Consider the following 26,934-nt stretch of genomic DNA (forward strand, 5'->3'; position numbering starts at 1 on the left):
GATGGACCTCACCATGCCTTAAGATAAGACTGAAGAGGCAGGGCTCCATCCACTATGAGACAAATGGGTGACTTACTCTCTTCACTCCCCCCCGCACCTTCCCCCCTTTACTTTGTTGTTTCGAAATGATATTTCCCTTCTCCCCTGAGTTTTTGCTATGGACTTTTTTGCGTTCAGAGTAGGGAAAGGATATTTGCTCTGTAAAGATGGGAGGGCTCAGCTACTTTATGAGTTAGTGTCAGCAAACAGGGGCATCAAAGCAGAGGCTGTCCAAGAGGACATGGTATATCTCTGAAAATGGAATTTAAGTTTTGAAGGCTGTAACATGTTCTATGTTTTTAGATAAATTCACCTAAAAATATTTGATGGGTAGAGAATCCAGAATTGTTGTGTCTGGGATGTATGCATTTATTGGGTTGTTTAAAAGTGCAATTGGTTGTATTTCTGTACTGTTATTGATATATTATTTTCTGCACTTGCAATTGCCTGTCTTTTTGTTCAAAAAGTATTTTTTATATTCAATTGTTGGTTTTTTTGTTTGTTTTTTTTCTCAACAGAATGTGCCAAATGTATTGAGATAATACAGCAAACTTTGTTCTATTGATTGTGCCAGGGATTAACCAAACATTGCAAAGATATCAAATATGTTTCGGTCAATGATTGGCAAATAAGTAGCCCAAAATATTGAAAGGCTTTTGGGATTTATAGTAGTTTTATTGTTACAATTGTACAATTGTTAGCAGCAGTTACAGCTCTGCAGGTCAAATACCTTTTAGTAGTATGGAAAGATTTACACACATAACAATTCTATATTTTGGCACCTTACCCAGTCCTACAAGCTCAACGTATCAGCATTAAAAACTGAGGAATCAATGCCTTTTTCTGTGTCCCATGGACCAGTCATGGGTGGTGGTTTTGGTTTGCAAGCTGAAGTATGTCAGGTGCCATGTCAGAACAGTAAGATCATTTTTTAGTTTTTACAGAAATATCTTACAAGAAATCAATGCTTACCTCTTGTACGCATCTTTTGTCACCTGATGCGCACTGAATAAAATGGATTGCAACAGTAATAGTAAATATTTATGGACTAATAAATCATTTTCAACAAGTCTACCATATTCACTATACTTCACACCTTGGAACAAAGACATGTTTTTGTTCAGATAAATATACCTTTTAAGTGGAGTGTTATAGTTGCTTTTACTTTGTATCTTGGTTTGGTCTATTTTCCGAAGGCTCCTCTAAGTCACATTTGTGTGTACATCTAGACACACACAACCAATCCTACATGAATTGCTTAGTGCTTAGAGACAAAGACTAAGAGATTGAAATATCTGCTTCTGTACTGCAAGCAAACACCATTTCTGGATAAAAGCAGAGATGAATTAGTGGGCCTTTTATCTGCGCTTTTACTGACTGAGACCTGCCAGCTATATGCATGTAATTAGAGACAGTGTACAAATTCAAGTGACTGAAATGTTTTGCGTATAGTTACAGTGAGCAACACCTTGTAAGAACTTAAAGAATTTGCCATGTTTACACCTTTTACTATTTTGAGAGATTCTGAATTTAGAGATGAGGGATTGTTATTTTTTGTACAGTATAATATGTGTACAGGTATATGACTTACACTTTTGTACTCAGACTGTCTTAGGCACCATACTTCAGTATTAAATTGTGCATTTGTGTGCATGTGTATGTACACGTACATAATATAGATACATGTGCACATGCACACATTTCTAATTGACTGAATGCTTGTGCGGAAGGTGTCTTAAAAATCTCTTTGTAAAGTAATCATAATGCATTATGTTGTCATAAGTCATTGCAAAAGACTTTGGAGCATTGAGACAGTACTAAACAAGGTGCATTATCTTCCATTTCAGAAATATCTTATATCATGTGTCCCTACTGTGGGCTTTAAAGTGCTAATTGGTTTGAGGAAACACTAATGTGTTCTTGAACTAAATAAACAAACACGTTTTTTGAACAAAATTCTTGTGTTTTTCAATTTAAGTTGTAAACTGACCTTTATGGATTCCAAAAGTTCAATCACTTTTCTCCCTTCACTAACATCTTCCTTTATTGATAGAATTACAGATTAATCTTTAACCTGTATTCTACATAATATAAAGTATTTACAAGGATTTTCAAATCTATTATTCATACTAATCTGCAGAAAACATTCAACAATTCACTCAAATGTGTGGCAAATATATGAATACAATTGTGAATTTATAACTAATAAATAAAAAGTAGTCTAAATAATATGTTTACAGAATCACACTTCTTTAAAAATGATTTCCAGTTTACATGGACAATGTAAATCAATGCAGGCTACTGGACTGGCTCACTGCATCTGATTGTAGTCCTCACTGTGCTCAATGCTCTTATCAGCTAAAGTCTTTCTGTGTTCCTTGAATGTCTCTCTTTATAACTCTTCAGTTTTACCCATTATGTTTGTTACATTGACATCATTGCCCGTCCGTGCACAATCATTTGTCAACAGAATTTGAATGTGTTCTCTGCGTATTTGATAACGATAGGCTATTGTTACAGTACATCAGGCATTTATTTAATGCTGTGCCTCAGAAAATGTCAAAGGTCAACATATATGATTTGAAAATGCATTGATAACTGACAACACAGGATTCTTAAATGTGCTTCCAAAGTCACGCTCCCTCTTTCCTGTGCAAACCGGTTTTCATTGCTGGGCTTTCTGGCAAGTGTCCACTTATTCTCCAATTAATTTGGCCCCAGAGAGTCTTTCCTCAGTCCCTCCAAATGGGTAAATGAACAGACCTCTTGCATTGTCTGAGATAGTTGATAAGTCCACCCAAACAGTATCATCTCACTTATGTAAATCAAAGGCTTTATTCAAGTACATTTAAAGCCACTAATATTATTGGTACTAATTACCATTTTCTCGACTTTTCCTGAGCTTCTTGGATCTACTTATGATTAAATAATAATAAGTAATTTAAATAAAAATGTTGCTCATTCAGTTTTTATTGTATGAAGTATGATCTGATATGTTTACAGTATGTCAGTTTTAACACAAATAAAATATTCTAGATAACAGGGTATTTAAATTCTGGAAATGTTCACTATCTAAAAAATAATACTGGGCTGTATATTGATCCAAAAAGATGGATTTTACAGTATATCTATTCAAGTGTGATTTGCCTTAAGCCACATTTAAAGTGATAAAAAGTGTGTACTCTCAGTACAGTATTTCTTGGAATCCTTAAAATGCCTCAGTTATGTCAAAAGTGTGTACATAAGCAAGGGTATCCATCTTAACTTTTCAGAGTAATTGAGGGGATGCAATTCTGAGCAGCTGGGATGGCTCTCAGGTTGGAAGGGCAAATATAATCTATATCAGTGAACACCAAATGTCCCTATGGATTTGCACGTAAACGTATCATGTCTGATTTGGGATGTAGTTTCAGCCTCTTCTGGTTTAGAGTGATGTCTTAATTCTGTATAAGAGCCCATAGGCCTATGGTATGGGAAACCATGGAGAATGAAAAAAATATCCTTTGACATTATTCTTTATTTTATCATTCAGCCAAAAGGATAAAAAACAAAGGCTTTGCGCTAAAAGTGAAATAACAAAGCCAGTTTTTCAGAGATCGTATGGCTGCTCTGTGATTTTGAATTATGGTATTGAGAGTGGTTTGGTTTTAAAGAAAACTGTCTTTATCTAGCTCTGTGAGACGGGAGGAAGTTGTGTGCAGAGAGGAGCATACGCCAAAATATTTCCATCTGTCACCAAAAACCATGTAATTATAACATTGCAAATGTAGTCATCTGTGTTTATTTCTTCTGTTTCTTGAAAGTGTGTAAATGGAAGACAGACAATATTACATTTTCCTACTAATTTTATATGAAAAATACAATACGTTGCTTATATCTCTCAATACCAATCTCTCTGGGGAGATTTCAGATGACAAGAGTAATAGAGCAGCATAGTCTCTATAACATTTCAACCACCATGATAGTAACAATGATGGATGCAGTATCTAATTATAACAGCTTTTCATTTTCAATTTGTGTTATTACTGAATATCAATCCCCTGTCAAATAATCTGAAAACAAACTTTGCTTTGTCCCAAAGGATCTAAACACTTCAGTACGTTCAGAGGTTGCAATTACAATTACCATTAAAGCTTGATTATGTGTATGTGTGTAGACAGTTTTGACAACTTTTTGTCTTTTTATGTATGTGAATGAAGGTATATCTTGCTCCAGTGGATGTATTATTCCAGCGGATAAAATGTGACAGTTTTAGAGAGCTTGCTTCATATCTTCGACTCATCCTGCTAGTTTTCTGCTCCATCTTGGATTCGAGCCAACCTTAACAGCCCTCTTTGTGCCAAATTGGGTTGCAGGGTTGGGTGATTAGGAACAATATGTGATGAGAACTCCACAGAGGCAACAAAACGTAAATGTGACCTCAGTCAGTTTACAGCTCAAGGCAACCCTGTGCTGATGTCTGTGTTTACACGTTTAATTTACTCCCTGCAAAGCTGTCTTTGTTCAAGGTTATTAAAGACTGCAAGTAAACATTCTACACAAAACATCTGTGGCCACAATGCTCACTTCTGTAAGACTGTTACTTGCAACTCATCTCATATTAATGACTGAAAATGTTGCAGCGGTTCAAAGTATAATAGGACGGTATCAGCAATCCTTAATGTGGTTCATACTTAGTACACAAAGTAAATTATTTGTTTCTTTGTTATCTCCTGTGTTTCCTTTTCATTATATCTTCATGTTTGCATGTGCACGCTAATGTTCCAAACTATGTTAGAGCCACCCCAAGGTCCTAAAGGTGGTGCTCAATTATTTTTATTATGCATGAAAATAATATGAAAACACAAAACATAAATAAGTTGGCACAAACTGCTGAACTACAGTACAAACATACTGTATATTTGGGGAAATCTCTGGGATTAGAGAACTGTTTTTGTTGGCTGTTTTTCTCAAAGAAAACAAGAGGTCTTGTTGAAAATGTTGTGGATGTTTTAAATTCATGTTTATTTCTATTACCTTATAATAAGGTCCTGATATAAATTCTGAATATTGTAATGAAATCTATTATGACTATCCTTTTGTGATGGGGAGATGTACTCCCCTCATTGTTTACTTGGCACTTCAGTTTGATGTAATGTTTTGTTATTTCTATGTAAAGAACTTGAATAAAGAAAATTAAACCGTGTGTTTGAGCCCATTGATCATTTGCACTATAATTACAATGAAAAAGAAGAAAACATACTCACTTGGGAACATTTTTACAGCAGGCCTACTGTCCATAGTTTCAGTGGATCTTCTTTTTTTTCTGATCTTTCCCTTTATTTACTTGAGATCATCTGTCTGTAAACCTCACAATCTATTAATTGCTGTTATTTTGTCGGATTTCTTAGACCAACTATAAGAACATGGATGGAATGTTTACATGATAATGGGGCTGCTAAAATACTACTTTGCTGAACAGACGGGTTTACAGAAGTCCTACAATGCCTCTATGCTTTCCGTAGTTTAAATCCTTCAGTGTATCCACTTCCTGGTTAGCTAGCTAGCTACTGTAGCCATACTGTAGCTACTCGAGTCTTTTCTGTAACAACGGGATGAGGTTTTCTGAAGTGAGAAAAACTGCCCAATGAAACTCGATTGACATTTCCGACAAAATGAGCTGGTAGGTATTTTCACAAATGATTGCACTTCAAACTTTCAATTAGCTACTTTCACTTAACAAAGTGTTTATGTTAGCTTGAAAGCTAATCCAGAAAGCTGACTCTTAGCTATCAACAAGTTAAAGTAGCTACCTATCTACTATGTACCTAGATAAGTATATGTTTACAACAATATTATCACAAACCATGTGACATGTGATGATAGGTAATATTATTTGTGTAATTATGTTGGAATATTGTGGCAGACTCGGCTAACTAACTTTACAAACTCACCCAGTCAGTAGTTGTTTTGGTACTGGATCTAGGCTGGATGTCAGAGCTGGTCAGCTGATTCACGGAGTAGCAACCATAACAGACGTCTGCTAGTAGCTACTGTTAACAAGTCAAATAAAAAAATCAATAGATTTACACAACACTGTCATTTCTGTGCACTTTGGGAAAATAAGTTGAGGTTAAGACCTAAGCATTCATGATCTGATATGATTGTTTACTGTCAACTAACTTAGAGATACAAAGTTGATAGTCTTTTCCTTAACATAACTGTGGTAGCTATCTCAGAGGGCTGCTGACTGATGATCTAGTACCTGGATGACATACAGAACATGGACACATGGGTACTTTTGCAGTTTCTTCTCAGTGACTGACCCCCAATTGGCATAAAGTGCCAGTGATGGGAGAAGTAAGGCAGCGTCAGACCACCACTTCCACCAGCACGCACAGCCTTGTACAAGGTCAAGAGTGGGGTGTGAGTCCAGTGAAAGAGTCCTTTATGGACTCTGCTGACTGATGCATTCCAGTTAGGCCCTCACACTTGCCTCTATGACGTGAGAGATTTGACTCGGGGGTCATCGTTGGAACAATCACACTCCTAATGTCCTCAACAAGCCCTCTGTACTCTATGGAATAGCCTAGTTTGAGTGATACGTTATCTCCCTGCCGATGGCGCACACAGTTTGCAGTTCCAAAGCGAAGTCATTGGCTCTTCCTGTAGTAGTGTAACGATGGTCAAACAGCCAAACTTCTTTCATTTAATTCGTTTATTTGACCTGCAGAGAAGACATATAGAACACAATTCTTCTCTGGTCTGCTTGTGAATCCATTAAGCTGGCGGCCATTTTCTCGGTCCACCGTCTATGTACATTTCACATCAGGACAGTTTGTTCACAGAAAGAACACAAACTTCCCTCAAACATTACAAATAACAATTACAAACAACATGTGGAGCGACATACCTGCAGAGAAGACATATAGAACACAATTCTTCTCTGGTCTGCTTGTGAATCTGCACGTTCAAAACAACATACAATAAATGTTCTGTTTCACATCATCACAATACATCACAATACATGTAAAAACAAACAGCACAGTACTACACCAACATTTTCACCCTACATTACAAGATTCTCCATACAAACAACAAAACACGAGGAGCGTTTTACATGCGCACATACCCATTAAGCTGGCGGCCATTTTCTGACGCACCACCGCAAGTACGGCAACAAGAGAAGGACAAACGAACGTGCAGACCTGCAGTACACCCAAACTCCAAAGGGGGGCTCCAACAACAACCAGGGCTGCTCAAAGCACGGCGAAACTCATCTACATTCACCACAGCTAAACATACATTCCCAACTCTGTTACACCCACCTCCCCTGAATTTCGCCAACCTTGAGCAGCAACTATACATTTAAATACTACTTTTTACTTTTTACACTATTACATAGGGCCGCCAAAGGACAGGACAGCCAACTTGAAAAGTATCCTATAAGGATGAAGTGGAAAGAGAGGTAAACTACCTCTCCAACCAACTACTGGCGGTAGGATGCGTTCTACACCCCACAAGACCCTATTTTCACTGTGTATTACTAGCCTTCAAGAGGCCACAACCTCTTGTGAAACAATCAGAATAACGAACAAACCTATATGTCATAGGATGTCAGTGTGCACAGTGTATACATGCACTGAACTGAGCTTCGGCTTATCTAACTGTGGGAAGCCTGGAACACTGACCTGCAAACAGCTCGAATGTTTGACTTAGTGTCTTGGATAATGTATTGTCCTGACATAGTATAAATCAATCTGTCAACTGGTTTGATAAGGCGACCAAACTTGGACTTGACCTGTGTGACTGTACTAGGATGTTCACACTGTGTGACAGAAGCTAAAGTGTCAGTACGCTGTGTGTCACTAGCATCATCTGTCTGATTTGTGTTACCAGAAACATCAGTACAATCATCAGCGCTAACCACAAATCTAGAATCAGAGTTAATGGACTGATCTACCATTTGCTCCTCAGCCATCTGCTCGGGAACCCTCTGAGGGGCAAACGAGACTGAAGACACTACAGTGTTAGTAGCCTCTGTCCGTGAGTGGTCAGGGAATGGTAACTGGGTGACCCACTCCAGGGTTCTTCCCTTGGGATCCTTGGGCTCTGGAACAGTCAAGGGAACATCCCTCTCCCGAACAGCTCTTCCCCCATACTCCATGTCTTCAACCTCCCCTCCCTCACTCCCAGGACAGGAATCCACTCTCTCCGACTCGAACGCGGTTCCTCTACTCACTTCCCCAGGCAAGGAATCCTGTTCCACTTCCGATACGGACATGTCACTTGGCTCATTTGATGTATGAACAGCAGACAGGGATGAAACTGGGTCAGAGATCACACTCGTATCATACACCGGCAGAAAGTTCACCAACAACAATAGATTACGGTGGACTACCTTCTCTCGTCCAGTGACAGTGTCTTGTATCCTATATGTGTGAGTCTCAGAGTTCCTATCCACCACAGTGTATACAGTAGACTCCCAACGATCAGCCACCTTTCTCTTTCCTCTCTCTCTCTTGTTCGCCAACAGCACACGGTCTCCGACGTCAATGGTGGGCCCTTTTACTCGTCTGTTGTAGAGCTCTGTGTGACGGTGCTGTTCTTTTATGACATGTTCCTGGGCTATGACCATAGCTTCTCTCAGATCCTTCGTGAGAGACATCACATACTTGTCGTAGCTGACCACAGCTGGATCATTCAGGACTGTCCGGAAGAGTATATCGACAGGGAGACGAGGAGTACGCCCAAACATCAGATAGAAAGGTGCATAGCCAGTTGACTCATGCGCTGTGCTATTGTACATGAACGTCAGAGTTTGCAAACGCCTCGGCCAGTTGATTTTTGCCTCTGGTTCAAGCGCTCGGATCATGTTACCGAGAGTTCTATTGAAACGTTCCACACTACCGTTACCCATCGGGTGATACGGGGTTGTGTGCGACTTTCTGACACCGGAGACTCTGAGCAGCTCACTCACTAGTTGACTCTCGAAGCTAGCTCCCTGGTCGCTGTGGATACGTTCTGGGAACCCAAAGACGCAGAAGAACTTGTCCCATAGAACTCTCGCCACCTGTTTGGCTGACTGATCTTTGCAGGGGAATGCCTGGGCCATTCTTGTAAAATGGTCAGTAACAACTAACACATCAACTGACTTGTTCCTTGAGTCCTCCGCTGACCAGAAATCAATGCAAACCAGCTGAAGTGGCCTGGTTGATGTGATACTCTGCAAAGGCGCCCTCGCAGCAGGTTCAACAGTCTTACTGACAATACACCGCTGGCAGTTACGGACGTAGTCTCTTACGTCTCTGTCGAGGTTGAGCCAGAAGAACCTCTGTCTGGCCAAGCCAAGACTCCTGAACTGACCTTGATGGCCGGCATGGTCATGAACACCTCTCAGAACTTCAACTTTCTTAGACTCAGGAACCACATACTGGCGGCGTTTTGACTTCACGACTTGATCCCTCGAGACTCTGTAGAGTATCCCATTGCTCACAACAAGTTTCTCCCAGTGCTTCAGGTACCTCATGACTGTGACTGATTCCTTATCTCTCTCTCTCCTGGAGGGTCTCCGATGTCTCTCCACATAGTACAAGACTCGAGAGAGAGTTCTGTCTCTGAGCTGTTCATCCCGGAGTTCCTTCTCACTGTAAGCAGGAAGTGAGTCCTGACCACCTGGGACTAACTGAGGCAAATGGTGCAAGACTGCTACAGCACGCGTTCTTGCTCCGACCTCCCACAGATCGTCATATGACTGTAGAACAACAGACACTTCATCCATCTCCATAGACTGAGCGTGGACATGCAGAGGTGATGGGACACTTTGAGCGTAACTCTCTACCTGGCGTGGAGTGTCACCACTATCATTGGACGACCGGAAGGCGTCCTGTACAGAAGCACTCGACACATCCTGGACTTCGGAGAGGAGATTCTTGTAGGGCTCTTCAAGTAATCTGTGACTGACTCTCTGCTTGACGAAAGGCACACGACTCAAGGCATCAGCGACAACATTCTGTGGGCCTGGCACGTACTTGATGTCGAAGTTATAGCTCGCTAACTTAGCCACCCATCGTTGCTCGCAGCAGTCCAGCTTGGGCTTCGTCATGATATGAGTCAATGGATTATTGTCCGTCCAAACAGTGAAATCATGCCCCTTCAACCAATGGCTGAACTTGTCACAGACACTCCACTTCAAGGCTAGGAATTCCAACCGATGGGCTGGGTAATTTCTCTGAGACAGAGAGAGGGACTTGCTGGCGAATGCGATTGGCCTCGCTCGGTCTTCACCCTCTTGGATCTGCGACAGGACAGCACCGATGCCATCAAGGGACGCGTCCGTTGACAGCATGAAGGGACGGCTGAAATCAGGGTGAGCCAGGACAGCCGTCTCAACCAGCGCCGTTTTCAGCTTCTGGAAAGCCTGCTCCGTTTCGGGGGTCCAGTCAGTAACCTTCAACTTCCTGCTTTGTGACCTTTGTTTGGACTGTTTCACCTTCCCTTTTCTCTTCTGGCCCGTCAACAGAGAGAAGAGAGGCTTTGCAATAGCGGAGAAGCTAGGCACAAAGTGCTGGTAATAATTGATCATCCCCAAGAAAGATCTGATTCGTTTCTGTGAGGGGGTTACACCGTCCGCTTCCATCAGGTCAGCACTTGTCATCTTTGCGATGCTCTCAACTTTGCTGGGATCAGTCAACACACCGTTGTCATTAATTATGTGGCCGAGGAATTTGACGGATTTCCGGAGAAAAAAACACTTCTTGGGGGCCAATTTCAGGTTATGACCACGCAGTCTACTGAACACCATCTCCAAGCGTTCCAGAGCTGTCCTCTCATCAGGGGCGTACACCAATAAATCATCCAGATAAACCAGTAAGCTCAGATAGTTCTGGTCTCCGAAAATGCTAGTCATCATACGCATGAAGCTCCCAGGACTATTACAGAGGCCCTGCGGGAGGCGATTATACTCATACAAGCCCATAGGTGTTGTAAAGGCAGAGTACTTTCTGTCATCCTCGTGTAGTGGCATGTTATAAAACCCTGAGGTTAGATCCATAGTACTAAACAAGGAGTTACCTCCAAGTGCAGCTAAGCAGTCGGCCTGGTGAGGGAGAGGGTGAGCATCCTTCAGGGTCCTCTTGTTCAGCCAGCGAAAGTCTGTACAGATACGGAGATCTCCGTTCTTTTTCCATACAAGAACCAACGGAGATGCATATTCACTGGTTGACTTCCTGATTATATCTTTCTCCTCCATCTCACTCAGTACTTGGCGCAACTTCTGATACTGACTGGGGGGCACTCGTCTGAATGGGAGCCGGAATGGCCTGTGATCTGAGAGGTGAATGCGATGTATGAAGCCCTTTGCCTCTCCACAATCCAGGTGATGGCGTGAGAAGATGTCCTTGTAGCGCACAACCAGGTCAGCCATCTTGCTTCTACACTGTTCAGACACGTCACAGGAGTGTATGTCGAGCCCACTCAATCCCATGTACTTCAGTTCCTCATCAACAGTGCGGGCCGCATTTTCACTGGACGGGGTTACTTGACAGCAACTGAGTAGTGGGACCTCAGCAGGTCCGGTCTCATCCATGTCCTCGAGCGCAATGCAGGAGAAGACGTCGGCCAATTTAGCATTGCGTCTTACCAAGACGGGCCTGTCGGACGAGTTGATCAGCTTCAATGGAACCCATCCGTCTCCCCACAAAGGAGTAACAACTCTGGCCACCAGAACCCCTCTTGGAGCTGAGCGACACGATGTGGGCTCTGTCATCACAGCGCTACCAGGAGACACAATAGTGGACTTGGGTAGCTTGCCCCACATCAGGTACTCCCGACCAGGCTCAAGACACACGGCTGAGTTGCACCTGACTGTGCCTATCTTGTCAGGTATGACGTCACCTCGCCAACGGTTCAGACCAGCGAGCATCGAGAGAAACTGTTCAGATTCTGGATCGCCAGCAGGACAGGGCGTAGACACAGCCTTCCAGTAGCCATCACATTGCTTATACTGCCGGAGGATATATTTAATAACATTGGTGCCTAGTATCAACTCATCATGCTGGCCTTCAACTACCAGAGTGGGAACCATAATCCTACAGCCATACACCTCCATTTCCACGTTGAAAGCTGACTCAGGCTTGACACGGCGACCACCACAGCCAACAAGCACCACATTTGAACTGAACTGGTTATGCTCTGTAGCAACTCCAACCTCTCTAAGCTTTCCCTCTGCCGTCTTACTCATTGTACAAGCCATAGACCCACTGTCTAGCATAGCATTTAGAGTCACTGTATTACCAACTGTCACAGGTGTGTAGAAAAGGCTGTCACTACCACTAATTGTATGCGTATTCTGATAAACAATATCTTCAGAGTTATCACTTGAGCTTTTGAGAGCTATATACACTGTCTCAGCACTAGATTCGTCCTCACAATGGGAGTTTACTTGGCGACCTATATTTTCTCCCTCTGAATACAGGCCACCTAGTTTCCCTGAGGCTGAGGTGCTCGGGACGACCTGGTGGGACACTCAACTTTTGTGTGACCTGGGGCTAAACAGACAAAGCACAGCCTCTCTGACATGCAGTGTGAGATGGTAGTGTGTCTACTGTCATCACAGACTCGGCAGGCCTTCTCACGGGCGCCACCCTGGTATCTTCCGCCACGAGGAGCACTGTCACGCTGCTGCACTTTCCCCATCATCTGCTCCAGACTCTCCATAATGCGAGCAAGAATCCTGTCTTCAGATTGCTGAGTGTTCTGGGCCACAGCAGTCGCGGAGGAGGGGCACGGAAGCTGGCCTAAAGCATGGTCCTGGGAAGGAATGAGGGTAGAAGGCGGACACTGTGTGTGGTACACTGGACTATGGGCAGGAGCAGGGGGGTACTGGGTGGAACACTGCTCAGACACAGACTGAATCGAAGGCTCTGGATGAGACTGCACAGTGTGGAGGGCGGTGGCATGGCTCTTCAATGGCACAGAACTACCGGTCCTGCCAGAGGCTCTCAGCTCTCTCTGATAATTATCAATCTTCAACTGTATGTCTCGTGAGCTCCACTCCTCAATAGCCTTGCATTCCAGAATACGGGATAGTCCAGAGTCCGGGCAATGCCTGACAAACATCCGTGCTACCTCTTCACCCACGTTCTCCATCCTCCTACCTTGTCTGCGAAGGCCCTCACCAGCTACATCAGCTGCTTTGTTGATCCTCAACCAGTAGTCTACAGGGTTCTCATTGGGTCTGGGTAGAGTGGCATAGAAATCTGACAACGGGAGGCATGATGACACATCACTGAAGTACTTGAGAAGGATATCATAGATGAGATCAGGGTTCTGCTTCACATCAAGTGTCTGATCGCTTCGCAAACCAACCCTCACAACATCCTTTGCCTTACCCATCAGCCTTGCCAGTATCTCCTCAGCCTGTTCATGCATTGGACATTTCTGCTTTCTCAGATAAGCTTTAGACATGTCAATCCAGTCCTGGACTGAACACTTATCAGAACTATCACCTCGGAACATTGGTGGTTCCCTGTCTGATGTTACATTCACAGTAACGCACGGAACCTCCTGTCTAACAACATTAGGATCAGTTACAGGATCTGGAGGCGATGTGCAGTTGAGGTGTGCACTGCTCATACTACTTGAGTGAACTACACCAGCTGAAATTAACTTGGTTACAATGGACTCGCCAATCTGAGCACCTAGCTGACCCATCATGTCTGAAAGGTGATGAAGAGCTTCAGTGTCATTAACACTGGGTGTGGATGTGGGAGGAGCCTCCCCTGTAAACTGTCCGACAGCAGCACAACCTGGGTCCTGACCTGACCCTGTGCCTCTACCACTGTCAGTAAACAACTGGGAACACCCCACCTCCCTACTATTGACAGCACTGTCAATGTCGATGTCACTGTCAATGTCTATGACAGCACTGTCTGCTCTGCTCTGACATGCCCCCCATGCACCCCTCCCCATAGGCAACACTGGACTGGCAAAAATCTCATCATTAAAACCTGGCCTCTGAGCCATAGTGGTACAGACTTGCGTTGTGTAATATTACTGAATGAAAAAAAAATAATAATAATAATGTTTAAAAAAAATATATAAAGTTACAGCAGGACATAAAAACCAAAACAATCAAAGCACTTTTTAAACTGATATAATCACAGACCTCAGACTGAATGACCATTTACTATAATACTCTGACCACACTTGATCTATCACACTAAGACCTGGCATCCACGCAGCATCCACGGAGATCGGCGTTCAGCTGATCTTGAGATCGACGTGTCACGGCACCAGTGTAACGATGGTCAAACAGCCAAACTTCTTTCATTTAATTCGTTTATTTGACCTGCAGAGAAGACATATAGAACACAATTCTTCTCTGGTCTGCTTGTGAATCCATTAAGCTGGCGGCCATTTTCTCGGTCCACCGTCTATGTACATTTCACATCAGGACAGTTTGTTCACAGAAAGAACACAAACTTCCCTCAAACATTACAAATAACAATTACAAACAACATGTGGAGCGACATACCTGCAGAGAAGACATATAGAACACAATTCTTCTCTGGTCTGCTTGTGAATCTGCACGTTCAAAACAACATACAATAAATGTTCTGTTTCACATCATCACAATACATCACAATACATGTAAAAACAAACAGCACAGTACTACACCAACATTTTCACCCTACATTACAAGATTCTCCATACAAACAACAAAACACGAGGAGCGTTTTACATGCGCACATACCCATTAAGCTGGCGGCCATTTTCTGACGCACCACCGCAAGTACGGCAACAAGAGAAGGACAAACGAACGTGCAGACCTGCAGTACACCCAAACTCCAAAGGGGGGCTCCAACAACAACCAGGGCTGCTCAAAGCACGGCGAAACTCATCTACATTCACCACAGCTAAACATACATTCCCAACTCTGTTACACCAGCATAATTTTTGCTGGTAAATATGACTGTTGTTTCTTTGTGCAAGCATACGTCTAGACCAGACTAGAATGACGTTTGTTAGGTTAAGTGATGCTTAGATTTGTGAGTGACAATGTGATGCTCAGATGCTCAGAGGGAGATCACACTGTGGGTCATGAGCCACTTTGTTTCAGGGCAGCTACGACCATGCTCCATGCAGCACCATTGAGGTGATATGTTAAGCAACAGGCCTAGATAACAGCCATTATCGTGTGGGCTGTAATAGAGATGATGGCATGGCAAATGATACTCTGTTAGTACTTTTTCTGCCTTACCTTGATTTGCAAACATTTTTATGAAGCTTCTAGAAATATTACATGAGAACATTTAGCCTAACACATCTCCCATGGGACTACATTGGCATTTAGTGAAAATATTGCAATCCTTCCTAATGTGCTACTATAATAACGTTTACTAGACATTCTTCAGAATACACATTTTTACTAAGGCTTTACCAAGAGGATTGAGCTAGGCCTAGCCTATATCACTGAGACTACCGTGTTGCTGATGCTTTGTATTTAAATATTGGAACCTATCCAAAGATCTTATCATTTTTATTTGACTTGATATTCATCAAAGTATCCAAACATTTTCCCACTTTGGCCTGACATCTGTGCTATTGGTTGAGCTTAGTAGTACTGCTGGCCTATATCCTTCATTTGTTGTTTTTGGCTCACTTACGTGACTGTGCAGTGTTCACTTCCTATTGTAAGCACTGTTTGTCTGTCCAGTAGGAGAGAAGGTTGTTCTGCATCTCTACCTAGCGTAATGTGGCCTAGGCCTAACGTGGATAACTCTCTTATGGTCAGTCTTGCCCTTCTTTCAGAAGGTCATGGGATCAGGGTTGACAGACTAACCAAAGTTTCTAAATGTGCATGCCACTGACAAAATGCTACTGTGTGAAGAGACATTACACATGATTCCCACAGCTCCCTCCTCACCCCCTCTACAGGCCTATAACTTACCATATTCTCTGCATCGCTTTGGGAATGATTGCAAATAAGACAGTGTCCACATAAGGAGTTAAGTACACTGAAATCAGCTGTCCACAACCAATGTTGTAACTGTTGGCTCTGGTGTACAGTATGTTTTAATGGGTCGAGATATTTTGTATTGAAGTACCTAAATAAATTCGGGCTGTTTTTCAAATGGTAATCCCACAGTCTAAGCAAAATGATTGCACAAGAACAGTTAAACAATTGGCAAACCTATTTCCCCTTCCTAGATCTCAAGCGATGACTGCTCAGATAGTGAGTTACTTCTCTAGTCTTCTGGTGATGCATTGCAGTTGAAGATGAGTCACACAGTCTGACCTCAGGAATTTCAGTAGGTGACGAAACATAGTTTTCCATGATGGTGTTGGCTCACCAGAAGTATGACATAGAAGTACTTTCCCTTCAGAAATTGCTCAGCGATCAGCAATTTAGACTTATAATAATTTGGGCAAGGTGATTATCATCAGTAAATGGATTTTAAATTGGGAAAAGACCTAGGCCCATTTGTTAAATCAAAACACATTCATTCACATTCTATTTGCCCATAGTCACAAAAGGAATCAAAGCAAATCTTCCTAGCTTCCCAGCTTTAACATGTTAGTTGAACAGGGAATGAGTACTCCCTCCTGCCAGTAAAAAGCAGTTGTAATTCGGATTAAACCCATTTTCTCATTGGCTTTGTTAGCTGTGTAAGGCTTTCTGATTGAGCTGTCATCAAAGGGAGCTGCCACACACACATCAGTGGTGTTCCCTGGTTTCACAACGAGGCCATGCCTCACACCCTCTTCTTTCCATCTCATTAGTCTACACACCTTTCTTTTGACGCAGCTGCTGTCTCACCAAGCCTGTCAACGGCAACTGTCCATCATGCGCCTTGGATGTTATTAGTGTCACAGCAATGACAACCTAGGCTGTGTGCAGTGGCAATAAAAGACAGTGTTTTCTTTTTCATGCATACTCCACCACTCTGGTGATTAAGAAACAACTTATCAAATGAGTTGTTGGTTTGAAACTTAGGTTAGTTTTCAGGAGGATAAAAGACAAATGCTGATGGTCCCTATTATAAGAACTGCATTCAGTAGGATGGCCCCCCCCAAAAAAGAGATTGAGCCAAGTTCTAAATATCTAGAGTCTAGAGTCTAGACTATGAGTAGCGTTGCGTCTGTTGTGCTACATGCCTTGAGGATTTAAATATAGGCTTAGGCTGTGTAGTTTTAAATCTGTAGCTGTATACAGTACTGTAATGCTGCTGTCCCCGTTTACAGCAATCTGCCAGGCCATGGCAAGTATCAGATGTGTGGGCCTGTGTTTGATTGGGGGTAGGGGGGACCTGCAGGAAAGCCACACAGAGCAGAGGGGACAGCCACTTCTAATTAGTGACATCCGCCAGCAATGGAAGCCAGATGTGTTGTGTGATGACAGGAAGTCAATGCACAGGGCTCCTGATGCACACTTCAGAAGGGTATGGGTTAACAGCACACTGAATTGACAGGCTCTGCGAGCCATAAGACGCACTTGTTCACTTGTACCCAATTCACAACACATTAGGCAACTGGTCACACCTAGCTTTAAGATGCCCTAAATCATGTGTAGTAACTCTTTATTTATTCTAGTTACAACATTGTGTTAACATGCAGTTACATATTACATTAGGCTAATAATAGCTTTGTCGTTGCATAGTGATGGAGTTGAGTGGAATAAGCGGTCAACATCATATGTATCATGAAGTTACCTAATTACTATGTCAAAGTTAATTCAATGTTACTTTTTGTTATTGTTCAATCTCCCATCAAGTCATTATTTCTGTCTGGTTTCAGGATTCCTTTCAAGATTGGACAACCAAAGAAGCAGATTGTCTCCAAAACAGTAAGCACACACTCTCACAGGAATCTTCTGAATCGCCTTAGACTGCAAAATACCAAGCTTGATATTTTTACCTCTTTTATGGGGAAAGGCAAGGCAGTCTGGCCTAACCAATAAAAACTAGGGAGTCAGTTTCATTTTGTTGTTAGAAATGTATGCTATGTGTTTTGAATATGAGACTCCTTAAGGCAAAAGCACTGTGGTGGCTTTGGGAGAATACATTAGATTAACCCTTCAACTTCAACGCTCTGAAATGATTGAAGTAGACATGAGAGAGAGCACCCCTGTCCGCACACTGGACCGGGAAGGAGTTAATGCTATATCTGTGTGGCCTGCGGAGAGACACCATAAACCTCACACAATGTTCCAGATCCCACAGCATGGTGATTTTCAGAGCTGAATGGACACCAGTGACCCACCAGTGTATTGTCTGTAATCAGTGTGTTCAGAAATGTCATTATAATTCACATTAAATGTGAAGAGGAATTCCCAAAGGAAGTCTCTCTTCCTAACCAATGACATTTTTAGCTTTTTACATTTTGAGTCATCAGAAATGTATTACATAAGGCTTATGAGTCTGGTTTTAAAGAGATTAAGTAGACAGCAAGATATAATTGACAGTATTTGAATGCCTTGTGCTCGCTAAAAGGAGCACAGTACACTAGGAACAGGTTATGCCCCCTTATCCATGAGCCTGGGCAAGTGAGTCTGGGGTGAAAATGTGTCAGAGCCATGCAAGGGGGCAGAGGTGGCTGCCTTGAAGGGCCAGCGAGTGGGCGCTCTCGCTGCTGGGGAAAACCACTTCCAGGGTAATCTGTCTGTGGCCCAGCAGACACTGTCACAACAGGCTTCCAGCTTCCTGTGCCATCCCAGGCCAAAACCAGGGAGTGGGTTACAGGCAGCCCAATGGATGGCCCTCCGGTGACCAGCCAGCCAGGCAGGCAGCTGCTTCCCTCACTGTTTGTGTTTATCCAGATGCCCACAGAACCACACGACAGGAACCCCTTCTACCTCCGTAACCAGTGTTGGCCTGTACAATCTGTGCAGTCTCATCTGAGAAAAGGGGAAGGGAGAAGGAAGGGGGTGGGGGTGGGGGCTGTCAACCAAACTAGAGCTAACAACATGGAGCTAATTAGAGGAGCAGGAGTGACTGCTAATTGTGCCAGAGGAAGGGTAAGCCAGTGTATGCTCTGGGTAGTGGTGTAGTGGCTCTTCAACAGCAGAGAAACCCAACATGTTCATCAAGCACATGTTCAGGATCACTTATCTCAGGGAGGTACCATGGTTGAATGATAGTAATTTGTAGTTTTAATGTGTTTCTACAGGTTGAAAGAGACTTCGAACGAGAATATGACAAGCTCCAAAAGTAAGTTTACAAGTCCAAACATTTTAATAATAAATGCATTTTCACAGTACGCAATACGAATTCATGTCCATCGTGTGTAATAAGAATTCTAATTGCAGATGAATGAACTGCAGATGATTTGAACTGGTACAGAAAAAAAGATAATCAGCATGTATTGGATCAATTTGTAGAGGTGAACACTCATGCCTGTTCTCTGACAAGGCCTATTATGTGAATGTTTAACTTTTAAATCATTGTTTTCATGGGTAAAACAATGTTTAAGACCCAATTTGCCTCTCTTCACAGAACCATTCTGATGTCAGTTAAGCTTACTGTAGATTGTTTGTGTGTAAAAAAAATTGGAGAATGACGTTCAAAGCGCTTGCCTAAGACCTTCAGAGTGCTAGCACATCCGGGGGCCCTCCCCTGCTGTGTGTCTGAGGTTAAAGAGACTCCCTGAGGGGCCTGCAGACTGAGTGGGAGCTGGGAGCAGTGTTTAACAGGTTTTGGTTGAGTAGGAGGGCCCACATGCAGAGCCATGGCACCAATACACCTTATAGATGAGTAAGAGGAGCAGACATGTACAGACATCTTGGCACTCCACCCCTGCGATCCATATCAGCAAACCTTTGTGAATGCGATTGACCTGCCATGTCACTCCTTCAATTCACATGGAATTTCATATTTCTCCTCTGTCACACTCATGCTGAAAGACCTCTAAGGTCCAATTAGGTTAATCCTTATTTTAAGTCAAGAGACTACGCTTCCAGAGCAGCCGTTGTTGAAATCGCTGAGTCCACACACACAGCTGGGGGGGTGTAATGGCTGGCTGTTGGCGCCAGCGGAGGGCAAGCTGTAGGGGCACACTGGAGTGAGGAGCAGCTGCTACTGCAGGCCTCCATTAGCACCTTGTGGAAACGGACCTCTGGCTGACCTGGCACACATCCAGACGAGCTCACCTCACACTCCTGCTAACCGTCATCTCACACAGATTGGAGAAGATGGAAATAGGAAAAGTGTTTGCCCCCCTTATTCGAACCCTGAGAACTGATGTGATTGCCGTCTCATGGGAGTTGCTAAACAGCCCCTCGTTTGCCTTAATTGATATAATGAACAGCACACGTTTCAGCCTCCATAGTCTGGTAATTGCCAGTTTTAACACCCATCATTTGAATGAATGTGGAGGGATGTTTGAAGACCTAAATGCTTTTATGCCAGAATTTAGTTGTCAGTAACAAGAAGGAATGCTAGTGTTTTTAATTAGCAAAAGGATGTCATAATAATGTGTTTTATATGAAATCAATGAAATGTGTAATCCCATTGAAAGCCCTTGTTCATAATTCAATTTGTAGGTGTTTATTTGTAACATGTAGGTTGGAGGGAGATATCCCAATAAGTCTGTCAGTGAGGGCTGTAGAGATTAGAGGGGTTTGATCAGGCTGGACTCGGTGGACCCATTTCCTGTCCGCTCTCTGTGTCTCGCTTTCTTTCCCACTCTTGTCTCTGACTGCTGGGATCTCAGTCAGGCAGTGGGTCTCTGCTTGTCTCTCGCTCGGATATCTCACTTAGGCCCAATCCCATTTCAAATCATTTTGGAGTGCCACTCGCTTTTCGGCTTGCCCCTCGGAACAGAGTTACAAGGGGTAGTGGTTGAAAATCTTCCCCTATGAAATCGGATAACCCTTCATGACCCTGATACGTCATCCGTAGTATCATAGAAAAGCATGGAAGTTCGCGATTCGTTCATAACTCAAGTTTCACGCTATCAATCGATCAAACAGTGCAACAACTTTGTGGCTGAATTGAGTTAAATTAGGGGCGTCATATGCCATCAAAGGGAAATGAGGCACTGTCATGCACAAATCAGCCTTAAAACATTGTTGTTACATTAGATAGCTAGCTAGAGACATCGGTGTACAAGCTATTTTTTTTGTTATGCTTGTTATAAAGAAAACGTATATAATACATATACGATACGATTATCATAATTTTTTAAATCTTTATTAACAAAGAAAATAATTACATTTGGGTAAAATAAATGCATCTGGTTTTCTTCCTCGTTGCTTGTGCATTTGCCGATGATTCGCAAGGCATTCTGGGATTTCGCATTCACTGAGTTTGGAGTGTGCATCTGAAAAAACTAAGTTTGGAGGGCTATGTAGCCCTACCACTTGGCCCTACCCCTACATGCCAACAAGAATTGGGACACCCTACCCCTACACGTGAATGCGCCAAGTGGAAGGGTAGGGCTAAAATGTAGGGCCAAGGGGTAAATTGAGATTGGGCCGTAGCCCTCTACGGTTGTGTATTTCTCTCTGCTCAGGCCAACAAAGCTACTTTCAAAGCATCAGAATTATATAACTATAATTATATTTCTGTGATATTCAAAGTACACATAAGATAATTAAGTCATTATTTTTTCATCACAGGTTGGAAGATCAGACAAAGAAGCTTCACAAAGACATGAAGAAAAGCACAGAGGCTGATATAGGTGTGTTCTAGTCTTTTTTTTGTCTGTACACTAGTACGTCTACTGTACGTCATTGACTTCTACTATTCACAAAGTTTCACACCTGCCGTCTTAAGTGATGTTGCTTTTCAGGTTTTTCTAGGACCTACATTTTGAAGAGGTGTGTGCGTGTGTGCGTGTGTGTCAGAGGGTAAATATTAGCAAGGATTTTCACCACTCTTACTCTCAGCTTTTACATTTTGTTATATCTTTTTTGCAGCTTTTTTTTGGGGGGGGGGGGTTTGTTGGATCTTTGGAGATGGAAAAGGATGTCTTTGGGAGGAGCAGTAGACTTGGCCCCTGGTAGATGTGGATAGTCTGAGGGTGGCGGAGAGGGGAAGGATGGGGGAGTTGGGGCGCTTCTTCATTTCCTCTGCTTTGTGCTCTGGAATATTCTGTAGAATGCCTCATCAAAGTGTCAGAGCTGTCAACCTCTCATTCTAATTAATGGATTCCATCTGTTGCCCAGGTCCTCTCTCCACCAACTGCCACTAAACAAAGACTGCACCTACACAACATGTTAGCACAGCATGCCTGACCCAGCTTTTCATAGTAGCAATCATTTATCCAATCTATTTAAAGTTGGAAGATGAGATTGTGGGCTCTATTGAGGTTTGTCAATGAGCTTTTAGAAAAAAATGTCCAATATATCATTGGCCATTTTATACAATCTTTTAATCAATAGTTATTCTGATTAGTTATTCAAGCTGCAAGCTAAATTGTTTTACATTGTAAATACACAAGCACATTTTCTTCGTACATAATAGAACTAAACAGTTAGATTTACTGTAGTTTGCCAGCGATTTTGGTTTATGTTACCCCTGCCACAAAATCAACGTGGCTTGTCTGAACCACATACTTCAGTCACTGTCAGACTAAGTCAGGCTAAACCTGTTATTACTTGTCGTAAAAAAAGAGCCAACCAGAGACTCCACCTGTGTATGATTGTGTAGCTGAAAATGGGTCTTTACCCTATACCAACCGACTATGGATGGAGCCTAAGTGGAGTATTTCTTCCCCTCTTATCAACGTCTCTGCGTGTCCCAGTGCAGCACGTTATTTTGACTGTGATGCTGTGATCCGATATGCGCTCTGTGTCTAAGACGAAGTGGCGGGAGTGCAGATTAACAGTAATTGGCACTGGCACTGTAGAAACATTTGCACAGATTCCCAGTGCTTTTGTGAAAATTCATCCCAGCAGCCGACCCGACCACCCCCTCAACTCCCTCCGACGGATGCTACGCTGCTCAATTCTACTTTTCCCTTTTCATCATTTTGACAAAAGCTCCCTTTGGAACCCCTCACTTGGTGTGTAATGCCCACAGTCTCAGCCCTGGCACTGGAGCACACCTATGCTGCTTGCCATGCCCATCTAGCATGTCTGGGCCAAATAGTCAAACCAAGCCAATAATTCAGAATACTGACGTGTTCTGCTATAGTGTGTTTAGTGTGTCTTTCTCTCTTTCACTCCATTCTCATCTCTCCCTCTCCTTTTCTGTCTTTCTCAGGCTCTGTTTTACCATAGTAATAATAATCCCCTGTTCTATATGTGTCTCTCAGCCATGTCCAAAGCAGCAGTGAAGATCTCCGGGGACCTGCTCAGTAACCCTCTGTGTGAACAGGACCAGGCCTTCCTGGACTCCATGACGTCTCTGGACACAGCCATGAGGAGGATGGACTCCTTCAACCAGGAGAAGGTCAGTGTCAGTCTCTCTCTCTCTCTCTCTCTCTCTCTCTCTCTCTCTCTCTCTCTCTCTCTCTCTCTCTCTCTCTCTCTCTTTGTCTCTCTCTCTCTTTGTCTCTCTCTCTCTTTGTCTCTCTCTCTCTCCCCCTCCCTTCCTCCCTCACCCCTCCCCTCCGTGCCTGCCACCACTTAGCTCTAACAGCTCTACCTATGAGCATTCAGCAACCTGGCAGGTATTTATTTATTTATTTTACAGCTCTCTTCAAATACTCCAAGGGCACAAACCAGAAGGGTTCCTGTTGTTAAAGTGTATTTTCATTTTTGTCGATATTGCATAACCTGTGTGTGAACTAAAAAATATCTCCCTCATGATCTTGTTTCTTCTCTTGCTGCCTTTCAAGAGCGTCTCCACCACACTGGTCTATTAGCTGCTCATCATTGTCTTGTATCAGAGAACCTTATATCGGATGCATTTGTGACTGGCTTTGTGTTTAAAATAACTTGTACTATGGAATAGCTTCTTCACTTGAGAATGTCACAGGCTGTTTTAATAGGATCTGTTCCTGTCTGATCCTCCCCACTCCCTCTCTGTGAGGAATTCGTCTTCAGCTCCCAGCTTCTTCATATTATTTGTCATGTACTTCAGTATTTGATTAAAATCATCCCTGCAGGTAATTGCAAAGGGAATCATGGTGGCATTGCATGTGCATATCTTCAGGGCACTGTGAGAGGCATCTCAGGGAGAAAAAACACACAGAGAATCATACTGATCTTCTTGGATGCAAGGAATATGTAGAAGACTGACTGACACCTGATTCTACAGCCTTATAGAAGACTCCTCTTCCAGTGTTGATGATTCATTTTTCTAGGATCCTTTCTGAGCCTCCTAGCTTTCTTGATTCACTCATCCTTGCTATCCTTAGACTGAACATCATGTGTGTTTGGACTCTACTTTGCAGCTTGTGACCAAAGGTAGATCTGTTCAAGATCTGTCTGCCATGGGGAGGATTTTTCTGCCAGTTTGACTGCATTTAAAATGAAATGACTTCCTCGTCCTGCGGACTGGTTATGAGTAACATTTTCACACATTTTAGCGTCAGCACCTCAGATAGCTATCTGGAGCCCTTACAAAAGTAGAAGCTTAGTCAGTATTCTATACCTAAATGTTCAGAGTATTTCCAAGGGGAAATGATTAGATTGGCCACACATTTACACTCTGTCCATATTCGTCTTTGCTACCCCATTTTGAGCTCTTAGTTTAACGTAGGTCAGAACCCTAAAGCGTAGCAAACATCTCTTACAGCTCTCCTCTGGGCCCTCTTCCCTCTGGCTACGCTCATAACCTCCCTAACCCTCACCTCGGCCAAACCTCGGAGGCCATCCCTGCATAAGGAGATACTTCTTCTCTGACTAGACTCTACTTGAGCTGTCGAAATCCATGCTGAGCGAGTCATACGGTCACGAGCGGCAAGGCGTCAACGCTGTACTGTGTTTTGACATCACTTGCGTTCTTCAGGTCAGTAACAAAAGATGCAGGTTTTCTGTACAGTGTGTAGGAGTAGAGGCGTCAGCTGGCTCCATAGGGTTTAATTTGCCTGCTTGGCTCCACGGCCAAGGTCTGCTGGACGGAGCTCCAGCCAGGCAGCTTGGAGCCGAGTACACCTTCACACTTCTAGCGGCGAAGGCAGTCGTCCCAATGAGGTTGTTTTTGTCTGATTGTTTTTAGCCTTCCGAGTGGATTTTGACATGTCATCCTCCACCTATTCCGTCGTCCCAGGATAGCGATTTCTCTTAGTGTCCTTCGGTTGTTGTTCAACATGTTGAACATGACCATGGTCTGCTGTTTCTCAGTGGTGGGGCATCGTGTCTTGGCCTTTTTTAAACTGGTTAAGAACGAGCTGAAGGCAAAGCAATGAGCTCAGTTGGTCAGTTCAGTATTTGTAATATCACCTCAGGATTCCTGAGCTCTTAAGGCCCAAGCGCAGCTCACAGGAATCATATTCCAGCTCTCCCTCCAAGCTGGCTGTTGATTCTGACGGCACCACCAACAACTCAACTGCTCAAGCAAAACAGACTCAAAAGCGTCCACCCTTTGCTCTCCTTGGTGTTGAGACGAGATGTTCCGCCGCGGGGCCTGCGAGTGAGAGAGCGAGCAGATAAAACGTGCAGGGATAATGAAGGCAACAGTGGCCCAGGCCTGTGTGTTTATTTCTGGGGCTGAGGAGGGCGCATAACCCCCCCGGCACACTGCTGTCGAAGCCGAGCCCCAGTGAAGATGGCGGCAGAGCGGTAGAGGATGCTCTGTTTGGAGGGGTATTGATTTCCTCTGCGATCTGTGTGTATTTTTGGGAGGCCTGTGTGCCAGGATGGCCTCTGCCCCGTGACTCACTGATGGAGACTGCTGCTGGAGCGCCGGCCTCAGGCTCTGCTGGGCCTCCATGGAATAGTCCTGCCCCCCCCCCCTCACTGTGGGAAGGGGCATAGGGTAGAGGGCACCAGCATGCTTAAGCAAATGTGCTAGTGTTGTTCTCCCTGCTCACTTCATGCACTCACCTCAGCACCAGCAGCCGCCGCTCAGCTAGAGCCAGGGAGGGCGGGGGGGGGGGGGTTGGTGTGAATATGTAAAACAGAGACAATGTGAATTCCCATGTACTTATTTGTTATTGGTTCTCATATTTTCCCTCAAACCACATTCATCCATTTTATTTGCTTGGAAAAATGCCTTTGTGAAGCGGTGTTGATGTGTGTGTTTTAAAAAAAATGGTCAGGGCATTCACAAAGCTCAGACGCTCAGTTCTGTACTGTGGTTTCTTTCTTGCTCTTCTGTGATTGACTATTCTTCCAATAATTAGTGAACTAGTGATTAGTCGCACCAGGCTCACTGTTTTCATGCAGCTGTCACTTCATGTCTCCCTGCTTTTATTTCTTGTTAATTGTTCTTAGCGATGCTGTGCTTGGGTTGCTTGCCTGCTTAACTTTAATGTTCTGTCAGAGATATAGATCTAGGAGTCATCTTGAATCTGCAATGTAAATGACGCTGGAAACTTTATTAATTGTCTGCCAACTTCTCTCCATGAGACTTTGGCGCCGGGGCTGGAGGCCTCAAGATGAGATGTTCATTTACTTCCATTTAACAAAGCCCCCCCCCCTCCCTTTCCCCTGTCGACTCCGGCTACGAGAAGGAGAATGCAGGAAAATATAAACTGTTATTGTTAAAATGTTTGTTTGCAAAGAACTTTCATCTTGTAAGGCAGCCCACCCTCCGCAGAATTTGAAATCAGTGGGGCTTTGCTTTCATGTCTGTCCCCTGACACTTCCATCCTTTTGTATTGTAAGCTCGATGAATATTCAAGGGTTTCTCCTCGGGGCTTGTGTACAATAAAAGAGTCAACGTCATAAAAGTTTCTTCTTTGCAACCCCCCTCACCTCCCGCCCCTACTATCGTCTTGAGTGCTCTGTTGGAAATACACAATTGTTGATTGTTTGTGTGGAGGCTTGATCATGCTGTTAATGAGTGGGTCTTAGAGAAGCTG

General features: G+C 43.4%; 1 protein-coding gene across 1 annotated transcript in view; it reads left to right on the plus strand.

The window, feature by feature from the left end:
* The first annotated feature begins 5,588 nt into the window (after window positions 1-5,588).
* bin3 (bridging integrator 3) overlaps window positions 5,589-26,934 on the plus strand; it is a 32,727-nt gene continuing 11,381 nt past the window's right edge. The window contains exons 1-5 of the mRNA XM_080530926.1: window positions 5,589-5,701; window positions 17,818-17,866; window positions 19,189-19,229; window positions 21,638-21,699; window positions 23,278-23,414. Coding sequence (XP_080387052.1) covers window positions 5,694-5,701; window positions 17,818-17,866; window positions 19,189-19,229; window positions 21,638-21,699; window positions 23,278-23,414 — 297 coding nt within the window. The 5' untranslated portion in view covers window positions 5,589-5,693. The remainder of the gene's footprint in view (window positions 5,702-17,817; window positions 17,867-19,188; window positions 19,230-21,637; window positions 21,700-23,277; window positions 23,415-26,934) is intronic.

Source organism: Nansenia antarctica, assembly GCF_963989245.1.
Source record: "Nansenia antarctica genome assembly, chromosome: 5".
In the NCBI taxonomy this organism is placed as follows: Eukaryota; Metazoa; Chordata; class Actinopteri; order Argentiniformes; family Microstomatidae; genus Nansenia; species Nansenia antarctica.